This window comes from Triticum aestivum, chromosome 5B (genome assembly GCF_018294505.1).
Source record: "Triticum aestivum cultivar Chinese Spring chromosome 5B, IWGSC CS RefSeq v2.1, whole genome shotgun sequence".
NCBI classification, from domain to species: Eukaryota; Viridiplantae; Streptophyta; class Magnoliopsida; order Poales; family Poaceae; genus Triticum; species Triticum aestivum.
Window position 1 is genome coordinate 461015660 of NC_057807.1, and position 16558 is coordinate 461032217.

Sequence of the window (16558 nt, forward strand, 5' to 3'; positions counted from 1 at the left end):
AGCTCCCCTTTTTCAGTACAGCACCCATAAGAAGATCAACAATGAAGGGTGGGAGGAGCTGCTCTACTGAAACACTTATTTCAAACAAACAAAGATGCTCTACCATTTTTTTTAAATAAGGTGCTCTACCTTGATGGATATGTTCAACACTTATTTCCACTTCATCTGTTCTGTTTACTTTTCCTACATGTTCAGTCAGGCAGAAACATGTCTGCTATAAATGATCACTTGCAGTAGCATACAATACAGGTCAAGGCAAAGATGAGATGTCACAAGTGTGTAACCATTCCAAGATAGACAGTATACCAAATGTAAGAAACTATAAAGATTCATAACAATGTTTAACGGCACCTGATACAGCAATATTAAGTACATTGGACAGTCTGGTAAACAAAGTTTACGAGAATGTAATATCACAGACCCCTAAACGTTGGGCAGCTCTTGAAAGTAACATGGCAACTAAAACATCTAATCATTAAACATCAGATAGAATGGTTTGACACCTGATTCGTTCAAACGATGGCATCGTCCGCAAGGCTCCGGAACATTTAACTTGACTGTAGAGGGAACATTCCCCTCAATGTATTTTTTCACAGCCAAGACTGATTTATGTGCCTTCACTATAGCTGTAGTTGTCAGGGGACTGCATTTTCTGCCCGGTTTACTGCCAGAACACCTGTAATTAGCTGGACTAGCATCCACTGTAAGGGACTCAAGTGACATTGCATTCTCGAGAAGATGACATGTTAGCTCAACCATGCTCTTTTGGGGGAAGAAACCAATGATCTTCACACTCTTGAGGCTCCCATGGCAGTGTTGTGGCATTCGCCTCAGAGACGAGGGATCTCCCTCAAACCAGTCATCCATGGAATGCTCGATTACCTTAAGATCAAAAGCCAAGGTATTTAAATTGATGATCCAAACATGGTTATTAGACAATTTGCAGGATGAACAGTCATTTGTTTCCTTTTTTGAAGAAAGGGTGAACAGCAAACTTACATACAAGCGAAACGTCTCGAGGGAAGGAGAAGCATCAAAAAAATGAACCAACGACAAAAAATCGTAGTCCTGGAGAAAATATGATCCACTAATAAGAAAAATACTCAAGAACTTGAGGTGGAGGAACTTGCTAGATGCCAGTGAGGAATTGACTATCTGCATCTATGTTTTCAAGGCGTCCAGGCGCTTTAAGGCGCTGGGGGGGGCGCCTCAACGCCTAGGCGCTCAAAGCGTGAGGCGAGGCGACGCCTTAGACACTTATTATTAGGCGCTAGGGGTACTAATATGGCAGCCATGAGTGGACATGTAACTGATTCATACCTTGAATTTCCTGGTTGTTGAGCCCACATAGCATCCATTCCTCCCATCTTGTTTCCCATTTCTGCCTTCCACAATAGAAATCTGCATAAAGATGAACATATATCATATATGGTTAAAACTAAACTTAATTAATAGATCACCATTGGTAAAAAAACAGAGTAGATGACAGAGCAAGTGCAAAACAAGATGACAAACATGAGTGCATTACATATACTAAACAGAGGGCTAGCTTAGAGGCAAAGCAGTGAGGCACAAGCAGCAGCACCATCAGAAAACATGGGCAGGTGAGGGGAAAAGAGAGGCAGAGAGGAGCCGTACCTTGGGAGAGGGCTGCCGGCGGCCGAGGAGCTTGGCCGGAGAGGGGGATGGCCGGCGGAGATGGATCTTGGCCGGAGAGGGGAAGGGCCTGCGGAGGAGGAGCTTGGCCGGACAGGGGGAGGCCGGCGGAGGAGGAACGGATCTGGGCCGGCGGCGTGAGAGACTGAGAGGAGAGAGCTCCTCTCTCTTTTCCCCTCGATTTGGAGTCACAGGTGTGTTCCCCTCTCTCTCCTGCCTCTGTTTACCCCCTCTCTCCCGCCCAATTTCTCTTCCCTCCCGCCAATTCCTCTTTCTGGCGCGCGCCAGCTGCTGGTTCCCGCTCAACCTGCCCGCGCATGTCCAGGGCGTCCAAAATCAAGCAAAGCGGCGCCTTGGACGCCTAGGCGACGCCTTGGACGCCTCAACAGCACAAGGCGGACGCCTTAGACAAAAAACTAAAGCGACGGCGACGCCTTGACGTTCGCGAGCGCTCTGACGCCTAGGCGTCGCCTAGGCGACGCCTAGGCGACGCCTTGAAAACATAGATCTGCATAAAGATGACTCAGGTTAATTATTCCAAACATCCGGCTACTGTTATATGGACGTTCGCCAACTTAAGAGCAAGACCATACCTCATGAGAAGATTGTATGTTAAGTGTCTCAAGATTCGGCACACGTGAAGGAAGGTTCTCAATAGCATAATTGATGGCATAACCCTGCCTCAACTGCACGTCCTTCACTTTCGACTCTCCAAACGAGACTTGCACCAGTTCACCTGCTTCAAGGTAAAATCTGGAGAGATTTGGAGCTTTGTTCTCTATCACTTGAAGATTCGTGCATCCAGACACCTCCAGGAAGCTGAGCCTCTGCAGCAGGCAAGGTATCTCCAGGCGAACTATATCATCACAATATACGAGCTTCAGGTGTTCCAAAGCAGTGGAACTGGACAGAAGGCACCCTAACTCCTCCCCCGTAACACGCACATCGCGCAGATGCAGAGTTTTCAGGCTTCTCAAACCAAGTTGAAATGTGGGACGTAAGGCACATCTGAAAAGGAGAAGCTTCTGAATCGAGCCCCCACACCTGTCAGATAGTAGTGTGCATGGGAAATCAAAGCTCGCCTCTTTCGACCATACTAGAAGCTCGAGTTCTTTGGTCCTGGGCGTAACAGCCATCTGGAGCCAGCTATCAAGACGATGATACGATTCAGCACCATCAGGAGGAACGTGGTAGTCAAGCTTGAGTTTCGTCACGGCATCAGTACACAAGCGGTTCCTCAGAACACAGTCAATTTTGTTGTTGTAGTCTCTTATAATAGCGTTCGATCCCGCTGCTTTTAAATCTTCTTTGGGGCACATCGTTTCGTTGGTGAAGGTGAGATTGGGGTGGCATCTCCAGGAGTGTAGGAAGGAGCGAGAAACACAGGCGGCACGGGCAGCATCTTGCATTGGTAGTAGGAAGTGTATACGACACCAAATGTCCTGCACGCGTGCACAAGTAGAGAAGATCATCATGAGAAATAGAGAGGTAAAAGCTGGGAAAGGATGTTACAATCAGCAAGATTCAGCCAAGGTTAGGACTTAGGAACAAGAATGACATGAACAGGAATGCTGTAATGATTTTCTATTTAGCTATTCTGCTGAGAACATACCTCTGGAAGGTCTGGGCCCGGATATCTGGCTTCTTTGCCACCATAGGAATTAACATCCGGTCGGCAGGGTGGGCTGTTTCTTTCGGATAATGAAGAAGCATTCCATCCATCTGCAACAAATACATCAGTGTTATGATCAGTACAGACAGGGATGAAAGGAACAAACGAGTTCAAGCACAAGCAAGGAAAGTGAGATCCCCAATGCGAACAGGGCTCTGAAGAAGTTCCTTTTTTTCCATATACCAGCAAGGCACACAAAGGGGTAATTAAGTAACCAAAGAAGGGCCGAAGGGCACGGACGAGTTCAAGCACACGCAAAGTTGGATCCTCTGTCTGATTCTCTGCAGGAACACAAACGGAATCTACAATCTACAAGACGGATATCAAATCGTGTGAGCACAGGTGTTTTAACAAAGCAACGCCTGCAATTTCCTTCAATCTCATATAAACCTAGATCCCTTCTCCCCCAATGCGGACCGACATGGCTCCTAAATAAAGTTGTTTTTTGCTTATATAGCAGCAACTTGCATATGAATTAATTTCAGCTAGCAATCAGATCAAATACAAGATCATATAACACTATAGCACGACATGGCATAGTTATGAAATAGTAAAACATGTCTGCCTATAGTAAATTTGGTAGAGATAGAGAGCACTAGATAAATCAATGTGCCTAGTTCACAGTTCAGAAAAAAGAAAAATTAGCATCTTCCATGTATAAACTTCATGCAATCAGCACCGGGAAAATTTCTTGTTCCATGTATGGTTGTAATAAGATGTTGAACAAATATGGGAGAAAACCTTTGATGAAAAAGAATAGCAGGATCATTTTATGACTTGAGATGAAATGTATCCATAACTACATACATGTGTCAGCAGGCTAGAGTTGTCCAGGACAATTCTTGCTTAGTACTACCACAACCGCCAGAATTCATGACACATGCGGACATGCCCTTCCTTGTACCTCTACACCTAGTACTACACATGTCGACCTATGTCTCGACCTAAAGGATCACAAAATACCTACCTCACGATCCATGGATGCAAGCTACAGTGCTATCTAGCACAAGCAAAAAGCTACTGTTCTCGACGAATCCAAAGGGGAGATGGCGCGGGATCTTTACCTGGGGGGAGAAGAGGATGAGGAGCTGAAGAGAGCATCGGCGGGATTGGAGAGAGAGTAGAGGAGGCGCCTCCGCAAGGCTCCGCTGGGTCCCCGGCGCTCCCCGACGGCGGCTTCTTCGAGAAACATGGCGGCGCCATGGAACGGAGGGAGGATTGGCAAGGGGAAGCGATGCGGGCAGCGACGGCGACCGCGAACGCGCAAGGATTGGGGAAGGAGAGGCCCAGGAGGCGAACAGGGAAATGTGGTCAGGTCAGGCCGCTGGTGTTCATGGGCCTTCCTGGGCTGTCCACTTGCGCCACTTATTTTTCTGGATATCCACCAACGCCATTTACAAAAAAAAAAAAAAAAAAAATCCTGAGCAGCAAGGCACGCATGGGAGAGAATTAACGTGTAGATGAATAATACTCTCTCCGTCTCATAATATAAGAGCGCTCTTATATGTGTCAAAAATGCTCTTATATTATGGGACGGTGGTGTAATAAACACTCTTATATTATGGGATGGAGGGAATAGCAGAGAGGCGAGTTAAAGATTTTTTTTTCTTTGCAGGGCAGCGAGTGAAAGAATCTGTGTCGCGCTGCACGGACATGTCCTCCCTTCCTCTCTCTAGGATGCTCGGGATCAACTGGCACGAAGGGAGGAGGGATGGAGCCGCCAAACCCTAGGCGGTATATTTGGTTGGGATCAACTGGTCCGAAGGGAGGAGGGATACGGAACAACCAAACCTTAGGCAGTACTTGGGCCAAGTGCAGCTCCCTACTACAGTACTACTACCTCTGTTTCTAATGGTCTCCTTGGAATCTTGCATTAGGTCTAGCCGGACCTGCTGGCTGCCATTTTGACATGTTTGATTGCATGTATCAAATTCTTAGCCCGCACCAGTCAAGCCTGCTTGAAACACTCAAATCGATTGTTTCTAGGGCCAGTTTTTTTGGGCAATTCTCCCAGAATTAACCCCCTCCCCAGCTTCTCCCAGAATTGCCACTTAATATTTTTTTACAATTCCTAGCTAATTAGACCTTAACTAGCTAGGAATTGTAAAAAAATATTAAGTGGCAATTCTGGGAGAAGCTGGGGAGGGGGTCAATTCTGGGAGAATTGCCCAAAAGAACTGGCCCCTAGTGAGTCAGGCTGAATCGACCTCAAAAGTGGGGCGCATCTATGTCTCGCTTATTACGATATGAGGGCAGTCTCCCCTTGGGTGAGCGCAAGACTGGGCCAGACCCGCGCGCGGGAGGCCATAGGCTACAACCTAATTATTTGGGCAATTCTTTGCTTTATTTTTTTATTTTGTGTACTTTTAAGTATTATAAATATTTATGTTACAAAAAAATTACATAAAATTTCGAAAAATGTTAATCAAACATTTAAATATTAAATGTGTATAAAAAATGTTTCATATGTAATGTATGCAATGTGTCAAAAATAGTTGACAATGTACTTAAAAATATTAATCAAGCATATGAAAAATGTTAAGCAACCATTTGAAAAATGGTAATTATTATTTGAAAAAATTAAATATGTATAAAAATGTTTCTATACACATCTAAAACGTTTGTATACTTAATTATCAAAATATAAATTTTACTAAATGTTAATCATGCATTAGGAGAATGCTAAATGTGTATAAGAAAATGTTCCTAATGTATAAAAATTATTGAATGTGCGTGAAAAAAGTTGATCACTAGAAAAGCGAAGAATGTGTGTGTGTGAAATGCAGAATGTGCACGAAACAAATGTTAATTATGTACTTAAAAATGTAAACATGTGTAAAAAAATGTTCTAGATGTAAACATCAAAACCATATATTCAAAAAAAAATGTTATTCAGATAAAAATAGAAGATAAACAAAACAAATAGAAAGAAAAGTAAAAAACGTAGAAAATAAATCAAAAGATGGAAACAAAAAATGACAAAAGAAACAGAGAAAAATGAATAGAACCATTGAAACCCAGAAAAGAAGCAAAGAAAACCAATGAAAAATAATGAAAACAATAAAATCCACAAGGAAACAAAGAAAAATTAAGTAAATCATGAAAGAATAGAAACACCAAATAAAAAAGAAAAAATAAATAAACAAAAAAACAATGAAAACCAAGAAAGAAAAAAGAAACTGAAAATTTAATATATAAATAAAAACAAGTGAAAACCGAGTAATACCAAAGAACACAGGTGAAAAAAGCAAAGAAAACTGACAAAAAACAAAGAAAAGTGGTGAAAAAACAAACAAACCAAAAAAACAAAAAGGAAATAGAAAAACAATTCAAACGAAGCTACAACGAGCGATCGAAACAAATGAAACGGGCCGGCCCTGTTTACGACGTGGAAGAAAAAGCTTATGCCAGTACTCGCTAAAATCCCCTCAGAAAAAGATGGAAGTTATACTTGCTACAGTCTTCACTCACTTTGTGCATTTTAAAATCAAACCCAAAAACCATACAAAAAATAAACCAGACCGAACCAGTTTTACGGATTTTGTTTTCGGTATGGTATGAACTTTCCATACCGATTTGAATTTTTATTTTTATGGTATATACTGAAAAACCAAACGGTTAACCAAATAAACCGAAGTAAAAAATATATTTATATTTCTTGAGCGAACAACCATAAAAGTAGTAATTTCTCTTGTACAGGAACCACGAGGCGCACCCATTTTCCTTGTAACGTACTTATTTTTCTCTTGAAAAATGTTAAGCACAACCATAACCATCAAGGCATGATTCAATACATGCAATGTACTTATATGTATTTATTATATATTTTTGTATAAAAAATAGGTGTTTTGAGTCGTAAATTTGTAAATTATTGTTATGTCATTTTCAAATTCGCGTCAACTTTAGTTTTTATGGTATATACTGAAACTATACCAGTTATTTTTGATATATACCGAAACGGAGCCGTAATTACCGAGGTATTAGTACCGTACAAATCGGTAAACCTTATAAACCGAACCTTGCAAATCGAATAAACTGAATGTATAGAGTTAGTCTTCACCACAAAAGCAAGCCAACAAAGTGCACGTGATGGACCCGCAAGTCAAGGAGTGTACGTGATGGGCCCAAATGTATGAAAGGATGAGAGCAAGCACAGAGGATACACTTGGAGTGTTTTGTTTCCTCTCTAATCTCTTTCACTTAATCTCTTTCACTTAATCTCTTATAATCTATACAACAGTGCTTAAATTCGAGATGAGCTCTACACAAAAAGGGTGTACATCAATGTTTGGTTTCATTCAGACGATCGGTTCATAATTTCGTTGACTGTAAATGTTCGATTTCATGTTCATATTTAAAGTTGTGTTGGACAAAATTTGTGGCGCATGGTTGACTGTTTGAAATCTTCTTGGACAAGTAGTTTCACACAACTTTCATGTTGTACGTTATTTGTTTCGACAGTAGACGAGTAGATCTACATCTATGGACTGTACAAATTCATATATGTAGTTTGTTTTAATGTCCCTCTTTAATCTACTTGACCTAGTTCATTCTAATCTACACAACGATGCTTCGATTCGAGATAATCTCTACACAAAAAAGATGCATATCGACGTTGTGGTTCTATTCAGATGATATATTCATAATTTCATAGTTTTGTCGATCGTAAATGTTTAATTTCATGTTCATGTTTGAAGATGTTTTGGACCATTTTTGTCAAAACCGTCGTGTTTGGTTGACCGTTTGACATTACCTTTGACAAGTAGTGTCAGCCCGTCGTTTCTACGGTCCTAGACGAGTAGATATACATATCCCTAGTGGAATGTACAAATTCATAAGTGTAGTTTGTTTTAATGACACTTCTTACTCTCCTTCACCTAGTTCCTTTTAATCTACACAACGGTCTTAAATTCGAGATAAGTTGTACATCAATGTTGTGGTTCCATTCATTGGATCGGTTTGTAGTTCCGTTAACTGTATATGTTCAACTTCGTGTACATGTTTGGAGCTATTTGGGTGAATTTTGTCAAATTCGCCGCGCATGGTCGACCGTTTGAAATTTTCTTTGGCTAGTAGATTCATCTCGCTATTTTACATGACTTTTCTGTTGTACATTTGTGTGGTGTGTTGTACTCACACTCCATAATCTCCTATGTCTAGTCCCTTCTAATCTACTAACATCTAAACGAAAAAGATACACATCAACGTTATGGTTCCATCTAGGCGATGGATTCGTAGGTTCGTTGACTTTAAATGTTCAACTTCGTGTTCATGTTTGGAGCTATTTCGGACAAAATTTTCAAACTCATCGCACACGATCGACTGATTCACACTACTATCACGTTGTATGCTTTATGTTTCGACGTTCGTAGACGAGTATATGTGTATCACACTAGTGTACTGTCCTAAGGTGTTCCTGTGATGGTTTAGACAAAATTCGGCAAATCCATCGCACACGCTCGACCGTTTGAAATTTCCTTTAATCACTAGCTTCATCTCGTTATTCCATGGAACTTTTGTGTTGTACATTTTCCGTTTCAACTCGGGTAGGCGAATAGAGCTATACCTATCTACTCTACTCTTAACTTTGTGTGTCATGTGTACCTGTTAACTCTTAACCGAATCCAGTGTGAACCGATAATCCTGTGAGGGAAATGTCATATATCGTATGTCTCTGTGTGTATGTTGTAACCATCGGAAGCAAATGGGGAATTCGATATCTCACACCCGCTACAGCCCAACCGTTATATAGGAGCAGGTTTAACTGAAGTAAATGAGCTACAGTTACTACGACAGTGGTTAAATAGTCAACAAGCGTGTCGTAGACAATCTCAACGCTGAGCGACGAAGCTGTGAGGGAGGAGCGAAGGGAGCCGTTCGGTAACTGATGAATTGGCACGCGTAGTAAAACTTGACACCGTCTTCAGATCTAGGTGGAGAGTACCTGACAATCTGTCATATAGTTCAAGGCAAATATGATATGCGAGTGCCAAACGTAAAAATATACTACGAACATGAACATGAATACCATCCATAAATTTGAATACTCAAGAACTTGAGGTGGAGGAATTTGCTAGATGCCATTGGTGCACTGAGTATCTGCATAAAGATGCCATTGGTGCACTTGTTGTATTACCAATGCTTTCGATGTTTAGGTCTGATATAAATAATATTTGGTGATTAGATAATAAATCATAAACAGTTTCAGAAATGCGATGTAGCATGAGGTAGCAGGCCATGTACAGATGGAAAGGTGTGTGTTAGCTGTCGTTATCTTGAAGATGTCAGGCGAGGCGACTGGGGGGGCGACTCCCCGGGCGATTCCCAGGGTGTGTCCCCGGGGGACCGCGGAGGCCGCCGCCGCGCCATGCCTCCCCGCGGCGGCTCGGGCGGGTATTGGCGGCCGGTTTTGGGCCCTGATGGAGTCAGACAACGAGGACGACGCCGGAGATGGAGACATGGCGATACGTTCGCCGCTGTCACCTACGCCTTCGGATTTGATTGGCGATCTATTTCATGCAGGTTATGATGAAGATGAGGTCGCCAATAACGTAGACACGGTGGTGCCGGTGGAAGATCCGGCGCGGGTGGGGCTTCACCCGGACGAGAGGAGGGAATTGGTACGACGTGTCGTTCATCGGAGAAATGCGGCATCGACGGTCAGGCCATGGAAGGGCCATATACCCAAGGTATGCCTTCCGAATCTTACTCTTTTCGACATGATTAAGCCGGAGTCGTGGATTACTGTTAAGAGACGAAAGAACGGGAAGCGGAGGGGCGTGCATCCGGCGCCGGCGGCGGCCATGGCGTCCGCAGAACCTTCCCAGATCGCTCAGATGCGATCGGCTCGTTTGAATTTTTTTGGTGGGCTGCGATGGGCCGACTATGTGTCGGTCGGGGAGGCGAGGAGATGGGCCTGGGATGGCTGGGTATGTGGCCCAGGCTAGACCGGACCTGACTCTCCTACGTAGCGAACCTCCATGCACGAACGCAGCGATATCTCTTTCTTCTGCTATCGCGCCGTCGACTGCTAGCGCTAGGGTTCTTAGGCGAGGGACTCCGGGATTCCCAGCGTGTGGCTCGGGTCGGGCGAAGAGGATCACGCCTCTCCGGCCTATGGTTGGCCGCGGGGCGGCAGCGCCGCCGGCCAAGAAAACCGTCACGGTGGTTCCCTCGGGTTGGGGCGGGGCTGCGCCGCCGACAGATGCGGCTACTGGACGTGGGGCACCGGCGGGTGATGGTGCGGTGCCCGGCTTCCCTGGTCGTGGAGCGGGCAATCTGGGCACCCACCGGCCAGGGCAAGTGCCGCCGCTTCCTTTGCCTCGTCGGGGCGGGCCGAGACCTCCAACACCAGGAGTGGTCGCCGCGCCGACGGCTGCGGGCCGAGGAGGGACTCGGCCCCCGGCACCGGGCGTGACGACCGGTGTGCAACCAGCCGCGGGTCGGGGCGGGACACGGCCCTCGGCGCCGGGCGCTGCAGCACCAGGCCGGGGTGGTGCGGCCTCAGGAGTTGCGCCTACTGTCGGCTACCAGCCTCGTGCCAAGCATCCACCGCACTACGTCGCGCGGCCTGAGCAGGATCGTTCGGGATCATTGCAAACGAGACAGAACACCAACACGACAGAGTCCTATGACCCGCCCCGAGGTCAGTGGGGGGACGACGGTTCGGACGCGTATGGAGATGGACAGCATCGAGGGTCTTCATCCACGGGGGGCGGCCGGGGCTATGCCTGGCAGAGTGACGGGTCTGCTGAGAGACCGTTTCTCGGCCCGGCAGGTGGTTTTGTTGAGGGGGCTTTCGGCCCGGATCACCGCCAGAGAGGAGGATTTCGTGGCCATCGTGGTGTGTCGGGGTGGGGGTCGTGGGAGGTTTCGCCGACCGCCCCCGCCCAGGGCAGTTGATCCCGCGGCGTCTACAGCGGAGGATGGTCATACTCTTACCGAGCCCCAGCCGATGGAGGTAAACGTCGGGGTCAGTGTTGAGGTTCCTGAGGCTGGGACGGTGGAGGAGGCTACTGAAAGGGCGTCCAAATATGCTCGAAAGAAGGAAAGGATGCTTTGTTACCGCTGCGGTGAGAAGGGTCACTTCATTGCTGAATGTGTGGCCGAACTGTGCGAGACGTGTGGCAAGCCGGTACACGATTCCGGGGAGTGCCCGTTGTTGCGTGACCTGCCTCCGACGCTGAACATTTATGGAGTCTATTGTGCTGAGCTCATGTTTTTCGAGTCCCCGGGGGCAAGAGAGGTCTCGGAGGATTCACTAAGCTTGACTACCGGGATTGTGAAAGCAACCCAGGGCGAGGTGAGTGAGGCACAGATTGTGAGGAGGCTTCAGGAGTTGGCTCCCGGGGATTTTCGATGGGAACTGGTGCTTATCGAGGACAGGTCTTTTAAGGTTGAGTTCCCAACTGTGGATGATCTGCAGAGATTATTGAGCTTTGGCCTGTGTCGAGTTCCCGGTACTACGTGTATCTTGGAGTTCCATGAGTGGAAGTAGGTTGAGCCTAAGGGGAAGCCGCTTACGCAGGTCTAGTTGCGGTTTACAGGGGCTCCTTCTAAGCCTCTGCAGGACGCTCGAGTGGTGGCTAGCATGGGCATAATGGTGGGGAAGACAGAAAAAGTGGATATGGCGTTCACACGTGCCCATGGGGTGGCCCGGATATTGGTGAGTGTTCTGGATATTGAGTTCGTGCCCGATAAGGTCAACTGGACCTACAGGGGAGTGGTGTTCCCGCTAGACATCGAGTTTGAGGACACGGATTTATTTGATGATGCGGTTAATGGTAATGATGTTGACATGCAAGACAGTGATGGTAATGCCGGGGCCAAGGGGGCACCGTCATATGAGCCCACGCACGAGGGGGCTAAGGGTTCTTCTCAGTTGCCCGGGGATGGGATCGGGGTTGAGCCTGCTGCTTCCCCAGCGGTGCCCATGACTACTCTGCGCTTTGGGTCTTTTCAGCCAGCCTCGGCACCTCCCAAATTATGGAGTGACCGGGTAGATTCTGATGATTGTCTTGAGTACACGCTCCCCCCGTTGGAGTTCGAGAGGGAGGCTGGCTTATTTGCGGGTCGCCAGGCCAGGACTATGGTCGGAGCTACGGAGAGGAGCCTGGAGGGAGCTTCTCTTGCACTGGCACCCCAGGCGGACGCGACTCCGGTGTCGGCGTCTACGGGCAGGGTGAGTCGAGGGGGGGGAGCTTCGGGGCTGGTGGCCTCGCCTTCTTCCCACCCCACCACGCCCTCGGCGGCGTCGGTCACGCTGGCCCAGTGTGGGTCGGCCGGTACGAGGGGCGGGATCCCGAGGCAGGCGGCCTCGGCTCCTGCCTCCCCGACGGTGGCGGTAACCACCGCAGCAGTAGCGGAGCTGGGGGGGCGCTGGGGCAGGAGGCCTTGGCTCCCCCTTCACCCTCGACGATCAGGAGGACCGTCTCTCCCTCGCTGATGGCTCATGCGTCTGAGCCTGCGGCTGCGGTCGGAGGAGGGCGCGGGCAGGCGGCCCCCGTCATCATCTCCTCTCCGCCCCTACCCATGACCAGGGTCCCTAGTGTGGGACTCCCGTCTAAGGGGATCGGGAGCCCGCTGACGCCTTCTCAGGTAACCCCGGTACAGCCTTCGGAGGGCTCTATGCCAGGTGTTACTAGGGAGGAGGTGGTCGCGTTTGGCGGGATCCCGGACCCGATTGCCGAGGGGAGACGGATGAGTGCTCGCATCCTGGACGTCCCCGAGATAGATGATATGCAGCAGCGGTGCGCTATGAGGGCGGCCAAGCTTCAGGAGGCTGCGTTTACATCTGGTATGTCCGTCAACTTATCTAATTCACTATTGCATTTTTCTAATGAGGACATTATAAATAATGCAAACCAATTAGGAGTTTCACTAGGTGCTACGGACAGTGAGATTACTAAGTCGGTGAATGATATTTTAGATCTGGAGGCGGAACGTGCTTTAGAGACTATTCATAATCTTGCAGCAGTTAAACCAATGAATGATGATGAGATTAATGCGTTAGGGTTAGAGTGCTTGATAGCTTGTGTGCGGATCTAGCACCCACCAACCATGACGCTGAGGAAGATTATGTTTCCCCAGAGAACGATTCGACTAATATTGGTGAACCCGGTCATGAGGACCGGGTGCCTGAGCTTAGTAAACCTAAGCGTAAGTGGAAACGGAAGATCTATCCCGATTCCGCAGTTCGTAGGAGTGCTAGGATTCGAACCACCAAAAAATTCCATGATGAACTATGAGAGGAATTTTTTGGAATAGCAGAGGTCTAAAGGACTTGGCTAAAAGAAGATTCCTGGCTGAGACAGCTGTAGAAGAGAAGTTAGACTTCGTTGCTCTATCAGAGACGGGTAGAGATAACTTTGCACCGCAGTTTCTCTCCTCTCTGGTTGGTGGTATTGATTTCGATTGGCATTGCCTCCCTCCGCGAGGAAGATCGGGTGGTATCTTACTCGGTGTGAGATGCGATTCTCTTGAAGTCCGTAGTGTAGTGATGGGCGATTTCGCGGTCAAGTTTCGAGTTAGGTCTAAGATGGATGGCTTTAATTGGGCTTTGGTGGTGGTTTATGGTGCCGCGCAACCAGAGCTTAAAGCGGAGTTTCTCGCAGACCTTGTTCGAATCTGTGGATCAGAGCAGCTGCCAATTTTAGTTGGAGGTGATTTCAATATCATCAGGAGGAGAGAGGAGAAGAACAATGATAACTTTGATGGCAGATGGTCCTTCATGTTCAACACCATTATTGAAAGCCTGGATCTGAGAGAGATAGAACTTTCTGGTCGAAAGTTCACATGGGCTAACGCTCTGCCAAACCCAACCTACGAAAAACTTGATAGAGTTCTTGCAAGCGTGGAGTGGGAACAGAAATTCCCGCTGGTTACGGTGCAAGCTCTTTCGAGGGGAATATCTGATCATACCCCATTGTTCGTGGACTCGGGGGAGCCGAATCATGTGGGTAACAAGAACACCTTCTCCTTTGAGACGTCGTGGTTTGAACGGGAAGGGTTCTTAGATTTGATAGCCAGGGAATGGGTTAAAGATGTTCGAGGCAAATCTCTAATTGAGAGGTGGCAGAATAAGATTAGGAACTCGAGAAGTTTCTTACGAGGTTGGGCTAAGAACCTTAGTGGTGTGTATAAGATTGAAAAGGATAGACTCCTTACTCTTATACATGACCTGGACATTAAGGCTGAATCCAACATTTTGGCACCAGCAGAGCTTCAGGTTAAAAATGAGGCGGAAAAGAGGTTAAAAGAACTACTCCGCGAAGAAGAACTGAAGTGGGCTTTACGTGCTAAAGTACGTAGAGTGGTCCAGGGGGACGCAAACACTCAGTTCTTCCATTTAATAGCTAATGGCAAACACAGAAAGAAGCGAATATTTCTGCTTGAGCAGGACGAGGGCACTATTTTAGGTCAGCATAACCTAAAAACATACATAACCGACTATTATAAGCAGTTATTTGGACCGCCGGAGGAGAATACAGTGTCCCTCGATGAGTCCAGAACTGAGGATGTGCCTCAGTTATCGGCTGCTGATAATGACATTCTAGTTGCCCCATTCACGGAGAAGGAGGTTTTCGATGCTATTGCACAGATGAAAAATAATAAGGCTCCTGGACCGGATGGTTTCCCTGGCTGAGTTCTATAAGAAGTGCTGGCACATTATTAAGGGGGATCTTCTACCTATGTTTCATGATCTGTTCTGTGGACAGCTTCAACTATTCCACTTGAATTTTGGGACTATCACACTACTTCCTGAGAAGACGGATGCGGTCAGAATTGAGCAATTCAGGCCCATATGTCTCCTTAATGTTAGTTTCAAAATTTTCACTAAGGCCGGGACTAACAGGCTCACACAGATTGCGCATTCTGTGGTGCAACAGTCCCAAACCGCTTTCATGCCGGACAGAAATATCCTTGAAGGGGTGGTAGTCCTGCATGAAACGCTCCATGAAATCCACTCCAAAAAATTAGATGGAGTGATTTTTAAAGTGGATTTCGAGAAAGCGTATGACAAGGTCAAATGGCCATTTCTCCAACAGTCTTTGCGTATGAAAGGCTTTGATGAAGCCTGGCGCAGACAGGTTCAATCATTTACGCAAAAAGGTAGTGTGGGAATTAGAGTTAATGATGACATAGGTCACTATTTCCAGACACATAAAGGCCTAAGACAAGGAGATCCGATGTCCCCTATCTTGTTTGACATAGTGGTGGATATGTTGGCAGTCTTGATAGGAAGGGCTAAGGAAAATGGTCAAGTAGGTGGATTGATGCCTCATCTTATTGATGGAGGTGTTTCTATTCTACAATACGCTGATGATACAATCATCTTTATGGAGCATGACTTGGCTAAGGCAAGAAATATGAAGCTGGTGTTATGCCTATTTGAACAATTGACCGGGTTAAAGATAAACTTTCATAAGAGCGAGCTGTTCTGTTTTGGTAGGACCAAAGATGAACAGGATGCTTATAGGCAATTGTTTGGATGTGAGTTGGGAGAGCTACCATTCTCATACTTGGGAATTCCTATCCACCATCGTAGGCTAACGAACAGAGAATGGAAGTGCATCAAGGACCGATTTGAGAAGAAACTGAGCTGCTGGAAGGGCAAGCTCATGTCATATGGAGGCCGATTAATCCTAATTAATTCGGTGCTCACAAGTATGTCGATGTTTCTTCTCTCGTTCTTTGAGGTACCAGTTGGTGTTAGGAAGAGACTGGACTTCTATAGATCGCGGTTCTTTTGGCAGGGTGATGAGCTTAAAAGAAAATATAGGCTTGCTAAGTGGGATATCATCTGTAGACCGAAAGACCAAGGGGGTCTAGGTGTTGAGAATCTAGAAATTAAGAATAAATGCCTTCTTAGCAAGTGGCTGTGGAAGCTTTCGTCGGAAAATGATGTTATGTGGGCTCAAATCCTTCGCGGCAAGTACCTCCAGTCAAAAACCTTGTCACAGGTCACAGTAAGGCCTACCGACTCGCCCTTCTGGAAGGGTCTCATGAAGGTCAAGCAGGCTTTGTTTAATAGGACAAAGTTTGTTGTTGGAAACGACACGAGTACACGTTTCTGGGAAGATACTTGGCTCGGTGACACACCCTTAGCCATCCAATATCCCTCTTTGTATCACATTGTTCAACGACGTGAGGTGTCCGTTGCATCGGTCTTTCAATCTATCCCCCTTAATATACAGTTCAGACGAGTGCTAGCGGGCAATCGTTGGGAAG

At 46.6% G+C, this 16558-nt stretch overlaps 1 protein-coding gene across 5 annotated transcripts; it reads right to left on the reverse strand.

Annotated features, from left to right (window-relative positions):
• Nucleotides 1-303: 303 nt before the first annotated feature.
• Nucleotides 304-4648, reverse strand: LOC123112467 (uncharacterized). 5 transcript variants are annotated; one of them, XR_006455499.1, is made up of 7 exons: nucleotides 4393-4607; nucleotides 3269-3378; nucleotides 2250-3098; nucleotides 1639-2164; nucleotides 1321-1401; nucleotides 1004-1068; nucleotides 618-882 (listed from the first exon to the last, which is right to left on the reverse strand). XR_006455499.1 is itself a non-coding variant. In XM_044533453.1 (5 exons), the coding sequence occupies exons 1-5, from the start codon at nucleotides 4529-4531 to the stop codon at nucleotides 469-471; spliced, it is 1668 nt and encodes a 555-aa protein (XP_044389388.1). In that variant the 5' UTR covers nucleotides 4532-4648; the 3' UTR covers nucleotides 304-468. The 5 variants fall into 5 exon arrangements, 2 of the variants coding, with proteins under 2 accessions (XP_044389388.1, XP_044389389.1); XR_006455498.1 differs by having other exon boundaries at nucleotides 672-882; nucleotides 1000-1068; XR_006455500.1 differs by lacking the exon at nucleotides 1004-1068 and having other exon boundaries at nucleotides 596-882.
• Nucleotides 4649-16558: the final 11910 nt, after the last annotated feature.

Bases quoted from the DNA above. Each gene is read 5' to 3' on its own strand.
- LOC123112467 (XM_044533453.1), bottom strand. From the start codon at position 4,531: ATGGCGCCGCCATGTTTCTCGAAGAAGCCGCCGTCGGGGAGCGCCGGG. The intron at 3,099-3,268 runs GTATGTTCTCAG...GCACGCGTGCAG, and splicing joins CGGGCCCAGACCTTCCAGAG to GACATTTGGTGTCGTATACA. The intron at 1,156-2,249 runs GTATGGTCTTGC...ACATAGATGCAG, and splicing joins ACATACAATCTTCTCATGAG to ATAGTCAATTCCTCACTGGC.